Source organism: Pan troglodytes, chromosome 18, assembly GCF_028858775.2.
Source record: "Pan troglodytes isolate AG18354 chromosome 18, NHGRI_mPanTro3-v2.0_pri, whole genome shotgun sequence".
NCBI lineage: Eukaryota > Metazoa > Chordata > Mammalia > Primates > Hominidae > Pan > Pan troglodytes.
This window is the reverse complement of record NC_072416.2, coordinates 25980726-25997587: the sequence shown is the minus strand read 5'-3', so window position 1 is coordinate 25997587 and position 16862 is coordinate 25980726. Positions and strand designations below refer to the sequence as shown.

General features: G+C 53.1%; 1 protein-coding gene across 2 annotated transcripts in view; it reads right to left on the bottom strand.

Annotated features, from left to right (window-relative positions):
- Positions 1-5: 5 nt before the first annotated feature.
- The window catches only part of SCNN1B (sodium channel epithelial 1 subunit beta), a 78746-nt gene continuing 61889 nt past the window's right edge, over positions 6-16862 (bottom strand). Inside the window, exons 5-13 of one of the 2 annotated variants that reach the window (XM_016929629.3) lie at positions 13284-13387; positions 9769-9932; positions 9361-9468; positions 5385-5502; positions 4007-4082; positions 3861-3918; positions 2318-2379; positions 867-942; positions 6-615 (exon numbers count right to left, since the gene is read on the bottom strand). In XM_016929629.3, the coding sequence (XP_016785118.1) occupies positions 235-615; positions 867-942; positions 2318-2379; positions 3861-3918; positions 4007-4082; positions 5385-5502; positions 9361-9468; positions 9769-9932; positions 13284-13387 (1147 nt within the window). In that variant the 3' untranslated portion in view covers positions 6-234. The remainder of the gene's footprint in view (positions 616-866; positions 943-2317; positions 2380-3860; positions 3919-4006; positions 4083-5384; positions 5503-9360; positions 9469-9768; positions 9933-13283; positions 13388-16862) is intronic. The other variant, XM_054669037.1, reaches the window with a different exon arrangement.

Sequence of the window (16862 nt, the reverse complement as noted above, 5' to 3'; positions counted from 1 at the left end):
AGGAACCAGGTGAAGATACAATTTATTCCTGCATCCTATACCAGCACCGTGATTCTACGGAGCCCTTGGCCAGGAACGGGCCAGTTGCTGCCAGCCTCTCTGTTGAAGGACACAAGCTCTGGCCTGGAGAGCTACCCTCCCGACCCTTTGGAGAGGGCACCATACAGTGAGGCCTCGGGCAACAGTCTTGGCTGCTCAGTGAGTTCGAGCCGCCCGGGGTGGGCAGGGGCAGGGTTAGATGGCATCACCCTCACTGTCAGACTCGATGACGTCCAGCGGCTGCAGACGCAGGGAGTCATAGTTGGGGGGCGGGGTGCCTGGGATGGGCAGGGCCTGCTCATTGGGGTAGGGCCCAGTGTTGGGGCTGCGGGGGGCCGTGTCAGGCTGGAAGCCGAAGTTGGTGTGGGCCTCCACCAGCTCAGCCACGGTGGGCGGTGGGCCAGCGTAGCTGGCTTGGGCTCGCCGCTGCCGTAGGCTCTTGGCCAAGGCCACCAGCTTGATGATGGTGATCCACACAAAGTCGATGATGATCTCCCCAAACTCGATGAGGCACAGCACAGAGCCCCCCATCCAGAAGCCAAACTGGCCACCCAGATTCGAGAGCAGCCAGACGATCTGTGGGGAACAGGGAGCTGGGGTGAGCTCAGGCCACACATTCTTGCCTCTAGCCCAGCCTCACAGCTTCCTGGGAGGTGATTCTTGGGTGGGAACGGGAGGGGGTGACCATCTTGGCCCAGGGGAATAACTTGGGACTGTCTTAGGGATCTTCCTAATTCCTTCATAGGGCTCAGAACCCTTCCCCCACCCTCAGGGTGCAGGGGTCAGGGCAGGGCAGGGCTGGGGTATTGGGAGACTCCTAAACTCACGTTATTGGCTGCTGATTCTTCAATGGTGCGATAGTTAAATTCTTGGAAGTAGATGTTGAGCTTGACAATTCCCTTCCTGCAGGAGGCAGCGAGAAGGGCCAGGACTAATGTATCCCCCTTCCAAACAGACAGACACACACACACGCACATAGACACATGCACACACATGCACGTGCACACACCCACATGTATGCACACACATGTACCCACACACCCGTGCACACATGCACACAGGAAGGCAGCCAGGGATGGCCGCCCCAGCCCTCCTCTGTCCTGAGCTTCTCTCATGCATGCCCCCATGAGTGGGGAGGTCCAAACAAGAACTGCAAGTGCAGCCCTTCCCAGCCCCTCTGGGCATCTCTGCCCAGCACCCATCCTATGGCCCCCTTTCTCCATCCCTTGCCTACCAGTTCCCTACAGGACACTCTGGCCTGGGACAGCCCCAAAGATCTGCTCTGAGCTCCCCACTTTGTGCCCTCAGGGTGGCCTGGGCTATACGGAGTGACTCTGCACAGAGCTCTTCACTGAGCCTTGAGCGCCTTCACTGCACCTGGGACAGAGAAGGGTGGCTGTGTGGGCATCCCCTCCCATCTGATCGTCCTCAGAAAGTCTGTGCTGTCTCGTGCCTCCAGGCTTTCAAGCTTTGTCTTCTGCCTGGACATTGGTACCTCTTCTTATTTGAACAGCATTTACTCCTCCTTGGAGAGTTCACTCAAAGCCACCTCCCTACGCAGACCTCCCTTATCTCTCAGGCAGACTGAGGCTCCTTCCCTGCTGTACTCCTAGAGTAGGGGGCTTGTACAGACCCTCCTCTCCTTAAGCCCTTTTTACATATGTTTGCCCCCTAGAATCCTGCTAGCTTGGACTGTGTGTCTTTCTTGTGCTCAACCAGTGTTTGTGTTGAGTGGATGGAGAGATCCATGAATAAACGGAGGATGGCTGGGTGCGTGGGTGGGAGAATGGAGAGGTGGATGATGGAGGGATGAATGGGTGGAGGATGGTTGGGTGCGTGGGTGGGAGAATGGAGGATGAATGAGTGGAGGATGGCTGGGTGTGTGGGTGGATGATGGAGGGATGAATGGGTGGAGGATGGCTGGGTGCGTGGGTGGATGATAGAGGATGAATGGGTGGAGGATGGCTGGGTGGGAGAATGGAGGATGAATGAGTGGAGGATGGCTGGGTGCGTGGGTGGATGATAGAGGATGAATGGATGGCTGGTTGGATGGACAGTGACAGAGGGAAGCACAGGCTTCTCCTTAGCAGGTGGTAGACTCAGAGTCCCCGTGGCTGCCTTTCCTCTCTCTTACTCCTAGTGCCTCCTCCTCAAGACTTGCTCCTGGGTCTGACACATGTGAGAATGTGTCTGAGGAGCTGTCCTGTGTCCAAACTCCTGCCCCGAGTTTCTGGACCCCTTCCCTGTCTTCCACAGCCCCGCCCAGGCTCAGGCTCACCTGCTCAGGGTGATATTGGTGCTTTGGTCCCGCTCCTGAGACAAGACGTGGAAAATCCAGTCCTGGAACCCAAGAAGGTGGTTGCAAAAGTTGCCATCTGCAGCATCCCTCCCAGTCATGGCTCTGTTCCCTGGGGGAGGTAGACCACAGCCCTGTCCCTTCCTGAGGCCCCCGGGGGAATCACAATTTGGATGAGGAGCAGGAGGAAGGTCGTAGTGGAAGCTGTGGCTGCTGTTCTAGGGGAGGAAGGACTCGGGCCTCCAGACTCTTCCCCGGCGGGCCTGGCCACCCTGCCCAGCTCTCTCCCACCTCTGGTCCTCACACTTCCTGCTCCCTCTGCCCGGAATCCTCCCCAGCTCTGCCCATGATGGCTCAGCCTCTGCCTCCAGGTGTCAGCTCCAATGTCACCTTTTCAGAGAGGCCTTCCCTGACCACTCGGTCTAACGTGCTTTCCCAGAAGCTGGGCGTGGTGGCTCATGCCTGTAATCCCAGCATTTTGGGAGGCCGAGGTGGGAGGATCGCTTAAGGCCAGGAGTTCAAGACCAGCCTGGGCAACATAGCGAGACTCCATCTCTACAAAAAGTTTAACAATTAGCCAGGCCTGGTGGCATGTGCCTGTGGTCCCAGCTGAGGATCACAGCTGAGGCAGGAGGATCACTTAAGCCCAGGAGTTCGAGGCTTCAGTGAGCTGTGATCGTACCACTGCACTCCAGCCTGGGCGACAAAGGAAGCCCCTGTCTCCAAAAATAAAAAATAAAGTAAAAATACAAAAATAAAGTAGTTTCCCGCAGTTACTCTCTCCCATAACCTGTTTATTTATTTCACAGCCATAATCACACTTTGAAACGATTTTATTTCTGCTTGTGATCTTGGCCCTCTCCTATTAAAAGGATTATGTCTGTCTAATTCTGTGCTGTGTACACAGCACAGTGCCTGGGAGAATATTGGTGGAAGGAAAGAAGGAAGGAAGGAAAGAAGGAAGGAAGGAAAGAAGGAAGGGAGGGAGGAAGAAAGGAGGGAGGGAGGAAAGAAAGAAGGAAACGGAAGTGGGGAGGGAGGGAGAAGGAAGGGAGTGAGGAAGAAAGGAGGAAGGAAGGAAAGAAAGAAGGAAACGGAAGTGGGGAGGGAGGGAGAAGGAAGGAAGAAAGGAAAGAAGGAAGGAAATGAGAAGGGAGGGAGAAAGGAAGGAAGGAAAGAAGAAGGGGGGGAGGAAGGAAAGGAGAAGGAATGAAGGAAGGAAGAAAGGAAGGAAGGGAGAAGGGAGGGAGGAAGGAAGGAAGGGAGAAGGGAGGGAGGAAGGAAGGAAGGGAGAAGGGAGGGAGGAAGGAAGGAAGGGAGAAGGAAGAAAGGAAGGGAAAAGAGAGGAAGGAAGGAAGGAAGGAATAAAGCAGAGAAAGAAGGAAGGAAGGAGGGAAACAGAGAAGGAAGGAGGGAGGGAGGGAAAAAGGCACCCCCTTCAAATTTCCAAATAGCCCACATCTTATGCCCAGACTTGTCCCCAGCCAAAGGTGGGGGCCAGGAGCTTGGCCCCCAACTGTCTCACCTCGGAGGCCTCAGAAGGCCAGTCAGCCATGGAGATGGTCATCTTGTACTGGGTGTCACTGAAAGAGAAGGCCAGGCCTGTTGTGGTCCCTGCCAGTGATGCCCCTCCATGCCTGCCCGCTGCTGTGCCCGCCCACCCGCACTCACTTGCAGGACTCCTTGCACATGCCAATGCAGGTCTCTCTCTGCGCCACGCTCATCTGTAGATCTGAGTAGCAATGGGCTGCGCAGGAGACAGAAAGGCGGCCAAGAGGTTTAAGGGGGCTTTTTAGGTGCCCCTGTCCCCTGCTGAGCCTCTGGCTGGCCCCTCTGCTCTCCTGGCCCTGTGGTTAGGTGGCGGGAGGAGGTGTCATGAAAAATCACCGCTCCCCACCCAGCCCCCGACCTCCAGCCATTTCACCCCAGCCTGGCCTGGGGCCCAGCTCAGGGGGGTCCCAGCAGCTTTCCCTTTGCCGGCCATCCCCATCCCTGCCTGGTGGACAGGGTTATGGGGTCATGAACAAAGGGTGGGTGACTGGAAGGAATAACGTTTTCCCATTTAGTTTGTGTTGGTTGTAAGTGGTGAGTCTCCAGCTGACAGCATTCTTTTTATTCTCTCTCTCTTTTACTTTTTTTTCTTTCTTTCTTTTTTTTTTTTTTTTTTAATAGACGGGGTTTTGCCATGTTGGCCAGGCTGGTCTCGAACTCCTGGCATCAAGTGATCTGCTCACCGCAGCCTCCCAAAGTGTTGGGATTACAGGCATGAGCCACTGCACCCTGCTGACAACATTCATCGGTGGTTGGACTCCAGACCGCCAGGGCTCCCAGGCCCCAGCTCCAATTGGTTGTGAGCCCAGCAGGGCTCTTCTTCCTGCTGTGACTCCAGGTTTCGAGTCCTTGGAGGCTACCATCATGCTAATGGCTTCCTCACACTCCCCTTCCACCCAGCACCTTGCAGAGAGACCCAGTGAGCCCACATAGACATGAACACACATGCTGAAGATGGACACGTGGCCTTATACATACATGCACGTGCACACACACACACACACACACGTGCACAAAAGCCAGAGTGCACAAATGCAGACCCTGGAAGTGATTTGTGCCTGTGCATAAACTACATACAGCAACCCACTGCAGTCACGAACAGCTCCTGTGCATTTGGACGCAAGCATGGAAATGCCTTTGCACTTGTGCACTTGGAAACATGAGTGCAGGCACACACTCGCCAGCAGCCACATGCCCAGGGTTGCACATGTGTGAGCATTTGTGTGGCACACAGACACAGGCCCACAAGGACACGTGCATCCTATGCCTATGTGTTTCAAGCCCATGCTTCATGAAATTGAGGAGCAGAGAGAAGGCTGGGCTCCTGCAGAAAGGAGGCCTGGGAGGGGATCATAGGAGGGACCTCAGACTGTGGAGGAGCCACCCTGGGCACATCTCTGGACTCTGCTGAGGGCACTGAGCTCTGCCTCCTCCTCTATGGTCAGAGCCTCTGTGGCCCCAGATGGCTGGAGTGCCGATCCCCCGTGCCCCCGCTCACCCCAGTCTGGGAAGTCCCGGTTGTTGCAGTATTTCTCCCCACGGGGCAGTGGGTACAGGTAGTGGCCACAGTTGCAGTTACGGATCATGTGGTCTTGGAAGCAGGAGCGAAGACAGGCCTGGGGAGGGTAGGGGGTTCATAAGGAGAGAACACAGGCATGGTCAGTGATGTCCCCATCCCAGCACCAGGGGTGTCCAGAGAAGTGATGCCCAAGTTAAGGGAGGTAGGTGAGCTGGTGGAGGTGCTCCAGGGCTGAGAAGCTGTGGTGAGATGACTGGCTGCAGCTACAGACCCCACAGTCCTGGACCCTTTTGGGCTTCCCAGCAGGTCTCTGGACCCCACAGAGGGACCCAGGCTAGACCGCAGTATCCCAGGTCCCACCATTCAGAGCTGGGGTCCTCACCCTTTAACATGGCGAAGAGCGGCTTGCCCCTAATAATAAAGCCAATGCCCAGAGAGCTCTCATTATGAGGATGCCAGCCTCCGTCCAAGCACCTGACACAGATGCACCCTGACAGGCCACCGAGGAAGCCAGGCAGGCTGGCTCTATGCTCCTTCCTCCCAGAGGGAATTGCCCAGGGAAAGCCAGGAGAAGGATGATCTCTGGGCGTCTTGACGCACAGCTGATGACAGAGGAAGTGAGTGGCCCACTGGTCTGCAGAACGTCTTCTGGTGGGGCGAGGAAGAGGAGGGCTCCCAGGCAGCCTCCAGGAGGCTGGACGTGATGAGTCTCCACTCACTCGGCCCCAACATACTGGGCTTTCAGGTCATTCTGACCTGGTTTCAGTCCACTCAGAGACCAGCTATGTGTCCTAGGGTGAGTCATGACCCTCCGGGGCTTGGTTTACTCATAGGTGAAACAGGGTGCTGAGGACACCTGTCTCCTGAGGTTGGGAGGGAGGATTCAGGGCCACATCAGGTGCTCAGGAAGCGCTGCACGGATGGAGGCAGTGGTTCTTGGTGTTTCATTGCCTATCCAGTTTCCTAGGTCCTGACTACCCTGGGCTCCTGGACACAGCCCTGGCCAGCTCCTCCCTACCTCTCTCCACTCGGCCCCGCCCCTCCACACCTGCGCTCCTGAGTCCTCTTCTGTTCCTCCTGCGGCTCGGGCTCCGTCTCAGGTCCCTATGTCCTGCCTTTCTATTACCCCTAACGAGTCTGTGGCTCTCTGAGGGCAGGAAATCAGGGCTGGAAGGCAGATTAAACGGCATCGCCAGGAGGAGCCAGAGCTGGGTTTCGGGCAAGTGTTTTACATTCTTTTTTTTTTTGAGATGGAGTCTTGCTCTGTTGCTCAGGCTGTAGTGCAGTGGCATGATCTCGGCTCACTGCAACCTCAACCTCCTGGGTTCAAGTGATTCTCCTGCCTCAGCCTCCCGAGTAGGTGGGATTACAGGCATGCACCACCACCCCCGGCTGATTTTTGTATTTTTAGTAGATACGGGGTTTCACTATGTTGGCCAGGCTGGTCTCGAACTCCTGACCTCAAGTGATCCACCCACCTTGACCTCCCAAAGTGCTGGGATTACAGGTGTGAGCCATCGTGCCTGGCCTCTTTTTTTGTTTTTTGTTTTCTTCTTTCCTGAGACAGGGTCTCACTCTGTTGCCCAGGCTGGGGTGCAGTGGCATGCTCATAACTCTCTGCATCCTCAAACTCTTGGGCTCAAGTGATCCTCCCGCCTCAGCCTCTGAATAGCTGGGACTATAGGCATGCACCACCACGCCCCACCAAGGCGTCTTATATTCTTGTAGACCTTTCTGTCTCATCTGGAAAGTGGGAGTCCTTCCAAGCCCTGTGATGGAGGCTGGGGTGGGCTCAAGCCTGCTCCTGGTTGGGGTGGCCATGGGGATAGGCAGAGCTCCCGATCAGGGCCTGGCTCTTGGCTAAGTTTTCTGGCCTGGGTGGCTACCACACCGGAAGAAACGAGAGATGCAGTTTTCCTGGAATGAGGTTTCTGGGGCTGGTACCTTCTTCTCCGTGTTTCCCACCTCCCTGTACTGTCCTGTCTGTCTGTCTGTCCCTCCAGAGGCTCAGATGACAGCTAGAGTTCTCCATAATGGGCAGAAGTCCCTCCAGACGCGAGGTGGCCAAACCAGCCAGGCAATGGGTGGGCAGGTGGGCACCAGGAGGGTCATTTCCTAAGGGGAAAGGGCAAACCATGCCATGCTCGGGCACCCAGACACTGAGGCAGGCACTGGGCTGCCCTCTTGTTATGCCTCAGTGCACTGATATGGCAATGCAGACTGGGCTGGAGAGGAAGTATCAGCGAGTGGTCATTTTTGTCACCTTTGCAAGGATTCAGTCTGCCCTCTCCAAGGGGGCCAGGACTAGCGGCAGGTCTGGGTTAACTCTGGAGATCAGGATGAGAAGGAAGCCTCCAGCTACAGCAAGGGGGATTGAGGGCAGATACAAAGAGGGACTTCCAGTGGGCGCAGTGGCTCATGCCTATAATCCCAGCACTTTGGGAGGCCAGAGTGGGAGGATTGCTTGAGCCCAGGAGTTCAAGACCAACCTGGGCAACACAGCAAGACTCTCTCTGCAAAAAATTTTAAAAATTAAGAAATTAGCCAGGGACAGTGGCTCATGCCTGTGGTTCTGGCTACTAGGGAGGCTGAGGCAGGAGGATTGCTTGAATCCAAGAGTTCAAGGCTGCAGTGAACTATGATGGCACCACAGCACTTCAGCCTGGGTAACAGAGCAAGACCCTGTCTCTCTCTTTTATTTTATTATTTTACTTTTTTGAGACAAGAGTCTCACTCTGTCACTCAGGCTGGAGTGCAGTGGCGTGATCTCAGCTCACTGCAACCTCCGCCTCCCGGGTTCAAGCAATTCTCTTGCCTCAGCCCCCTGCACAGCTGGGACTACAGGCGTGTGCCACGACGCCCGGCTAATTTTTTTTTTTTTTTGTATTTTTAGTAGAGACGGGGTTTCACCATGTTGGCCAGGCTAGTCTTGAACTTCTGACCTCAAGTGATGTACCCGCTTCGCACTCCCAAAGTGCTGGGATTACAGGCGTGAGCCACCATGCCCAGCAATCTCTTTTAAAAAAATAATAATAAAGTCCGGGCGCGGTGGCTCAAGCCTGTTATCCCAGCACATTGGGAGGCCGAGGCGGCTGGATCACGAGGTCAGGAGTTCAAGACCAGCCTGCCCAACTTGGTGAAACCCCGTCTCTACTAAAAATACAAAAAAATTAGCCGGTGTGGCAGCGGGCACCTGTAATCCCAGCTACACGGGAGGCTGAGGCAGAGAATTGCTTAAACCTGGGAGGCGGAGGTTGCAGTGAGCCAATATCACGCCACTGCACTCCAGCCTGGGTGACAGAGCGAGACCCCATCTCAAAAAAAAAAAAAAAAAAAAAAACGGGACTTCTCAGGTAAATTGATGATGCATTTGAACTGGGGTCTGTCAATCCCAATTTCCTCATTCCCAGAATGGGAATGATAATAGTATCTACATCTTAGGGTTGTTGTGAAAGTTAAATGATGTCATATACATGTAAATTACTTACAACAGTGACTGCCTAACACATGGTAACCCTGCCATTATTAGTTTATCAATAAATGCTGCTGTCATTACTATATTGTAGATTCATGGCGGGAGGCAGTTGAAAGATTAAATGACGATGGAATGTGTTCCAGCCCTTCGCACAACATTTCACACACAATGGAAGCTTGATGGTGTTAGCTGCTATTTTTTGTTTTCATCTTGGGAAACCCCAGAGTAAGATCCCCATAATCCCCTGGGCTTCCCCAGGGGTACACCTGCCCATGTGGGGATGAGAAGTGGCCAACCCTAGGCCCTGGTGAGAGAGCCCAGGAAAGTGACTGGTCCCACAGGCCCGGGGTGCCCCGTGGCCACCTACAGAGGCCCAGCAGAGCCAGACTTGCTGGGGCCAGCTCTCCTGGAGTACTGAGGCCTTGGCCCCATAAACCCGGACAGGGGCCCCAGGGCATGAGGCGTGCACCACCTTCCCACCTGGATGGAGTAAGTCGTGTTGTAGTCACTGTAGAAGTTTTGGACAGGGACCTCAGAACCGTTCACGGTGCATGGGCTGTAGGGCTCCCCCATGCGCTGAAGCTTGTCCTGTGTTTAGAAGGGTGGCTTGAGGGGGACCCTGGTCACCCCAGGAAGCCCTTTCTGCACCTCCCTTCTATCAAGCATTTGGGGACACAGGGCTGTGGACCCCTGCAGGTGCCAGGGGGGGCACCAGAGGGCTCACCTTCCCCTAAAGCTTGGCCACCCTGGGGGGATTCCAGCCAAAAGGAAGGAAGGCCAGGGCTGGGGGGCCCAGATCCCCTCCTCCCAGGTCAAGGGCAGTTGGCCCTGGACAGGTGGGCTCCCACCCTCAGACCCTCTAGGACTGCCCTTGGGCTCCGGCCATACCACGAGTACCCCGATGGACGTCTCCGTCCCCGACATGGCGTAGATGCCCTCATCTCTGATGAAGGGGTATGACCTCTGCTCGTGAAGCATCAGCCTGACCCCGGCCGTGGACGCGAGGAAGGGGACGTAGTCTTCCTGGCCTATGTCCAGGATCAACTTCAGGCCTGTGGGGAGGGTGGGGTGAGGGCTGCCTGAACTTTCTCCTGAGGCAGAAAGGAGACCCCACTACCCACTTCTCCAAGCTCCCTCCAGCCAGGGGACCTCCAGGGACCGCCAAGGAGGCTGGCTCCACTTTGCAAAAACTCAGTCCTCAAATACTGCTTGCCTTCTGCAAAGCCCCCATCATCTCCAAGGCAGGCTCTTACGTAGCCTCCTCCCTAGGTGTCTCTTGCCTCCCGTGATCTCTTTTCTGATCAGGAGGTAGATCAAGGAGGCATAGCATGGCCACGGCCCACCCATGCCACCCCGCCTCACACCACAGGTGCCCTCGCTGTCCCCGTTCAATGCCTCCGAGCTTCTGCACGCCTTCCTCCTGCTATGCCTTTGCAAATGCTGTTCCCTCACTCTGGAATGCTGTTCCTCACTCTGGAGTGCTGTTCCCTCACCTGGAGTGCTGTTCATTGCTCTGGAATTCTGTTCTCTCACCTGGAATGCTGTTCCTCAATCTGGAGTGCTATTCCCTAGCTCTGGAATGCTGTCTCTGCCCCTTCCCTTCCCCTAGAAACACATGCTCTTCCTTCAGATCTCAACCAGCATCACTTCCTCCAGAAACATTCCCTGATGGCTCAGACGAGGTGTCAGGGTCTTGGTTGTACACTTTCTTAGCCCCAGAACTTTCCTTCTGTGTACCTGCCTCATTTGTGTGATTGTTCTTTTATTGTCTGTCTTCCTTCCCCTCTTGACTGTTCTCAAGGGAAGGGACTGGACCCAGTCTCCCACGCACCACGGTCCTGAGCTACGTGGAGTTGAGTCCCTCTGGTTAGGACAATAAGGGCTAGTTGAGCACTTGCTACCTGCGGGGTGCTGTGCTAAGGGCCTCATTAAACATGAGCTCCTTGGCCGGGCACAGTGGCTCACGCCTGTAATCTCAGCACTTTGGGAGGCTGAAGCGGGCAGATCACTTGAGGTCAGGAGTTCAAGACCAGCCTGGCTAACATGGTGAAACCTCGTCTCTACTAAAAATACAAAAATTAGCCAGGCATGGTGGCGGGCACCTGTAATCCCAACTACTCGGGAGGCTGAGGCAGGAGAATTGCTTCAACCTGGGAGACAGAGGTTGTAGTGAGCTGAGATTGCGCCACTGCACTGCAGCCGGGACGACAGAGCAAAACTCCATATCAAAATAGAGAAAAAAAAAATACAAAAATTAGTTGGGCATTGTGGCGCATGCCTGTAGTCCCAGCTACTTGGGAAGCTGAGGCAGGAGAATCGCTTGAACCCAGGAGGCGGAGGTTGCAGTGAGCCAAGATTGCGCCACTGCACTCCAGCCTGAGCAAGAGCGAGACTCCATCTCCAAAAATAAAATAAAATAAACATGAGCTCCTCGGATGCTCACAAGGGCCGCATGACGGAGGTACTAGTATTGTCCCCATTTTACAGATGGAGAAACTGAGGCACAGAGAAGTGAAGGGACTTGTCTGAGGTCTTCCAGTGAGGAAGTGCTTTTGCTGGGCTTCTGATACAGCAGCTGGCTCCCTGACTATAACCATCTGCCTCTGGGAGTAAGTTGACTGGCACCTCTGTGGCAGTGCTCTCAGCAGCACGGGGGCTAAGTGAAAGGCACTCAGCTCACCTGCCCTACTCTTGGCCAGCGGCCCCGATGGTCGCTGAATGACAGCCTGCCTCTTGGTGGTTGCAGAGGTCAGAACCTAGAGATGGGAGGAGGGATCCACTCCCACCCGTGCCCGGCTCACAAGCCGCAAAACCACAGCCAGCCTGAGTCCGCCAGCCCCTCTCTAGGGGTCAGTGCAACACATGAGCCCCGAGGGAGGGGGATCCGTCATCCACCATGCCCCACTTCCTCACTTCCATGGACTCCTTCCGCTTCTCTCTGTTTGTCTCTGTCTTTCTTTAAGAACTGTACAGCTGGGCGCAGTGGATCACATCTGTAATCCCAGTACTTTGAGAGGCCAAGGAGGGCAGATTGCTTGAGCCCAGGAGGTCAAGACCAACCTGGGCAACAGGATGAAACCTTATCTCTACAAAAAATTAGCCATCTGCAATCCTAGCTCCTCAGGAGGCTGAGGTGGGAGGATCACCTGAGCCCAGGAGGTTGAAGCTGCAGTGAGCCATGACCGTGCCACTGCACTCCAGTTTGGGTGACAGAGTGAGACCCTGTCTCAAGAAAACAAACAAACAAACAAAAAAACTGTACACCAGAGAGGCAGAGAGACTAAGAGACTGTTATGTATTTCTTTTCTTTTTCTAATTTGTATAAATGGAAGGGGTTCAAGCGCAGTTTTGTTACATGGAATTATTATACAGTGGTGAAGTCTAGGCTTTTAGTGTAACCTTCACTGGAATCATATATACTGTACCCATTAATTTCTTGTCCCTCACCTGCCTCCTACCCTCCCACCCTCTAAGTCTCTGATGTCTCTCCTTCCACACTCTATATCCACGTGTGCACATCATTTAGTTCCCACTTACAGGTAAGAACATGCAATGTCTTTTGGTCCATGTATTAACTGCATGATCCTGGACAAGTTGTTTAAAAACTGCTCAGAATACTCAGCATATATGGAGCATTCCCTACTTCCTAGGCAGGTGAAACGATTTACCACATTACATCGTAATGACTCACAAGGCTTATACTATTTACTCATCATCATGGCTCACACAGTAGATACGATTTACTATACTAAATGCTCTGCTCTGCTACTATATACTAATCTATGAATGGGGAAACTAAGGCTTTGAGAAGGTTGCTCTGGAGCTCAGGAACACCACCCAAGTAAATGGTGGAGCTGCAGTGGTGTGATCATGGCTCACTGCTGCCTTGACCTTCCCAGCTCAAGCGATCTTCCTGCCTCAGCCTCCTGAGTAGCCGGGACTACAGGTACGTGCCATCATGCCTCGCTAATTTTTGTATTTTTTTTTTAAGAGATGGGGTTTCACCTTGTTGCCCAGGCTGGTCTCGAACTCTTGGGCTTGAACAATCCTCCTGCCTCGGCCTCCCAAAGTGTTGGGATTACAGGCATGAGCCACCACGCCTGGCTGAAGCTTGAGCTCTTGACCACGAAGCTGTGCTGCTTCCAAGTCCTCACTTTGCTCATCAGTAAAATGGGAACACCAGTTGCTACCCCAGGGATTCTGAGCATTGTGGGCAGGAATGGCTGAGGAAGCGCCTGGCCTGGCCTCCCCTGGCACACAGTAGAGCCTCGGTAGCGGCCACTCCTCTTGATGCCTCGGTCCCCCCTCAGTCCCACCCTGCAACAGCTGATGGTCTTTCAGTCCCACATTGTGGGGGTGGTTAAAGCCTCATGGCTCTGGCCCCACGATAAACCAAAACTCACCGAATTCAGTTCCAGGGTTGGCCGAAGGAAGTGCCTTCTCTGTCATGCCCCAGTTGAAGATGTAACAGTTGCCATAGTGAGGGTAGAAGATGGACGTGAAGTTCCTAAAAGAAACAGCATCAGCTGCAGGGCAGGTTCCACCACAGGCAATGCCTCCCCCGACTCTCTGCCGTCCACCTTTCATTTCCTCCTTGGAGGGGCTCCGAAAGGGAGAGGCAAGCAACAGGTCATTCTGTCCATCCTCTGGTCCAAACCAGAGGGGAGATTCCCAGGCTCCCTTGGGAAAGCAGGGGAAGAGAGTTTCTCTGGAGTTGGGGCTCAGGCTCTCTGGTTTGGCCATGAGTTATGAAAAAGAACTTTCTGGCCGGGCGTGGTGGCTCACGCCTGTAATCCTAGCACTTCGGAAGGCTGAGGTGGGAGGACCGCTTGAGGCCAGGAGTTTGAGACCAGGTTGGGCAACATGGTGAGACCCTCATCTCTACAAAAAATACAAAAATTAGCCAGGTGTGGTGGTGCATGCCTGCAGTCCCAGTTACTTGGGAGGCTGAGGTGGGAGGATCGCTTGAGCCCAGGAGTTCGAGGCTGCTTGAGCTATGATTGTGCCACTGCACTCCAGCCTGGGTGACAGAGTGAGACCCTGTCTCTAAAACAACAACAAACAACAACAACAAAAATGAAAAAGAACTTTCTCAGATGTTTTCATCTGTCTCATATACACCTCAAAAGAGGCACATCCATGTCCTCAGCCCCGGAACCTATGAGTGTGACCTTATTTGGAAAAAGGGTCTTTGCAGATGCGCTAAGGATCTCGAGATGAGATCATCTTGGATTATCCAGGTGGGCCCGAAATCAAATGACAAGCATCCTTAGAAGACACAGAAGAGAGACAGATACAGAGGAGAAGCTCATTGAAGACTGAGGCAGGGGCCTTCAGACACAAGCCGAGGAACTCCTGGGCCCACCAGAAGGCTCAGGGGAGAATTCCTCCTTGCCTCTTCTGATGACTGGTGTGCTGGAGTTCATCAAACTCTGTTCGGTCGAAGTGCATGTTCTCAAGTCTCCAAAGTAAGCAGCTTTAAAAAATATCTCTTGATGTTTCTATGTTGTTCTTTTTTTATTTATTAAAAATAAGAGGAGGTTGGGAGCGGTGGCTTATGCCTGTAATTCCAGCACTTTGGGAGGCCAAAGCAGGAGGATCACTTGAGCCCAGAAGTTTTGTTTGTTTGTTTGTTTTTGAGACAGAGTCTCACTATGTTGCCCAGGCTGGAGTACAGTGGTGTGATCTCACTCCAGGCTGAGGAGAATCTCAGCGATTCTCCTGCCTCAGCCTCCTGAGTAGCTGGGATTACAGGCACCCGCCACCACACCCGGCTAATTTGTGTATTTTTAGTACAGATGGGGTTTCATCATGTTGGCCAGGCTGCTCTTGAACTCTTGACCTCAGGTGATCCCCACACCTTGGCTTCCCAAAGTGCTGCGATTACAGGCGTGAGCCACTGCGCCCAACTGAGCCCAGGAGTTTGAGATCAGCCTGGCCAACGAATTGAGACCCCGTCTCTACAAAAAATAAAAAATAAAAAATAAAAATAAAAAGCCAGGAGTAGTGGTGGGTGTCTGTAGTCCCAGCTACTTGGGAGGCTGATGTGGATTGATCACCTGAGCCTGGGGAGGTTGAGGCTGTAGTGAGCTGTGATTGCACCACTGTACGCCTGCCTGGGCAACAGAGTGAGACTCTGTATCAAAAAACAATAATAATTTGTAAAAAATTAAAAATAAAAACAGGAAGGAATGAGAGTAAGTACATCAAATAATGCACACACACAAAACGTCACCTGCCATGCAGTATTGTCTTTGAAGCCTTATGCTCCACAGCAAACATTCACTGAGTGACTTTTATGGGCCAGGCCTGTGCTGAATCTTTCTGTATTCATGATCTCATTTAATTCTCAAAATAACCCCACGAGGGCAGGTGTTATTTTCCCGAGTTTTCAGATAAGAAAGCCATTTCCTGTATCTGTTGTCTCAGCTAGTTGACTTGCAGAATGACTTGGGTCCAGGACAGGCTGTGAAATGGGATATGGGGGCCGACCCAAGCTCTGCCACTGTCAACAGATTTGAGCTGCTTACTCAACCTCTGAGCTTGGGTTTCCTCAACGGTGCAAGGGGAAGCAGGAAGAAACCACATTTTTCCACCTAATAAATGTTTGTTGAGGTGGGTGCTAGGCTAGGGACACTGAGCAAAACAAGACAGGGCTGCCTTTTGCAGCTTCCAGTGTGGCAGAGGACAGAGAGTGGAATCCTGTCAACCCCCCTCTCCTTCCAAGATGTGACTTTTCTTCTTTCTTTCTTTCTTTCTCTTTCTTTCTTTCCTTCTTTTCTTCTTCTTTCTCTTTCTCTTTTCTTTCTCTTTCTCCTTCTCTTTCTTTCTTTCTCCTTCCTTCCTTTCTTTCTCTCTTTTCTTTCCTTTTCCTTCCTTCCTCCCTTCCTCCCTTTTTCTCTCTTTCTCTCTTTCTTGACAAAGTCTTGCTCTGTTGCCCAGGCTGGAGTGCAATGGCGCGATCTTGGTTCACTGTAACCTCTGCCTCCCGGATTCAAGCAATTCTCCTGCCTCAGCCTCCTGAGTAGCTGGGATTACAGGCGGGTACCACCACGCCCAACTATTTTTTTTTTTTTTTTGAGATGGAGTGTTGCTCTTTCACCCCAGGCTGGAGTGAAGTGGTGCCATCTCAGCTCACTGCAACCTCTGCCCTCTGTGTTCAAGCGATTCTCCTGCCTCAGCCTCCCGAGTAGCTGGGATTATAGGTGCCTGCCACCACAACCAGCTAATTTTTGTATTTTCAGTAGATACGGGGTTTCACCATGTTGGCCAGGCTGGTCTCGAACTCCTGACCTCAGGCAATCCACCCACCTCAGCCTCCCAAAGTGCTAGGATTACAGGCGTGAGCCACCATGCCTGGCCTAATTTTTGTATTTTTAGTAGAGATGGTGTTTCACTATGTTGGCCAGGCTGGTCTTGAACTCCTGACCTCAGGTGATCTCCCACCTCAGCCTCCCAAAGTGCTGAGATTACATGTGTGAGCCACCACGCCAGGCTCCAAGATGTGACTTTAGTCTGTCCACCTGTCTCCACCTCAGACGCTCCCACCCTGGCCCAAGTCACCAGCATCTCATGTCTGGATTCTTGCTGGAGCCTCTGCCTCTGCTCATCCTTAAAGTCTTCCTTCTGCACAGCAGTCAGGGTGATTGTTTAAATTTGTGAGTCAGACCACGGTACTCCCTTTCTGAGAACCCTCCAAAGGCTTCTTGTCACTCACAGAATAAAGTGCAAAGTCCCTATGCTGGCCTTCTATGTCTCATTCCCCACACTCCAGCGACACTCTAGATGTTTCCAAGCTCAAGGCTTTTGCCTCTGTTGTCCTTTGTGCCTGGAATATTCTCTAACCAGCTCTTCAGATACTGGCTTCTCCCCATCCTTCAGCTTTTATCTGCTCTGAGGCCTCCCTGAACCCCTATGCAAAGTGATGGACTAGAACTATTAGTTAATAGTACTTTATTACTAATAGTAATAGACTTTTCTAC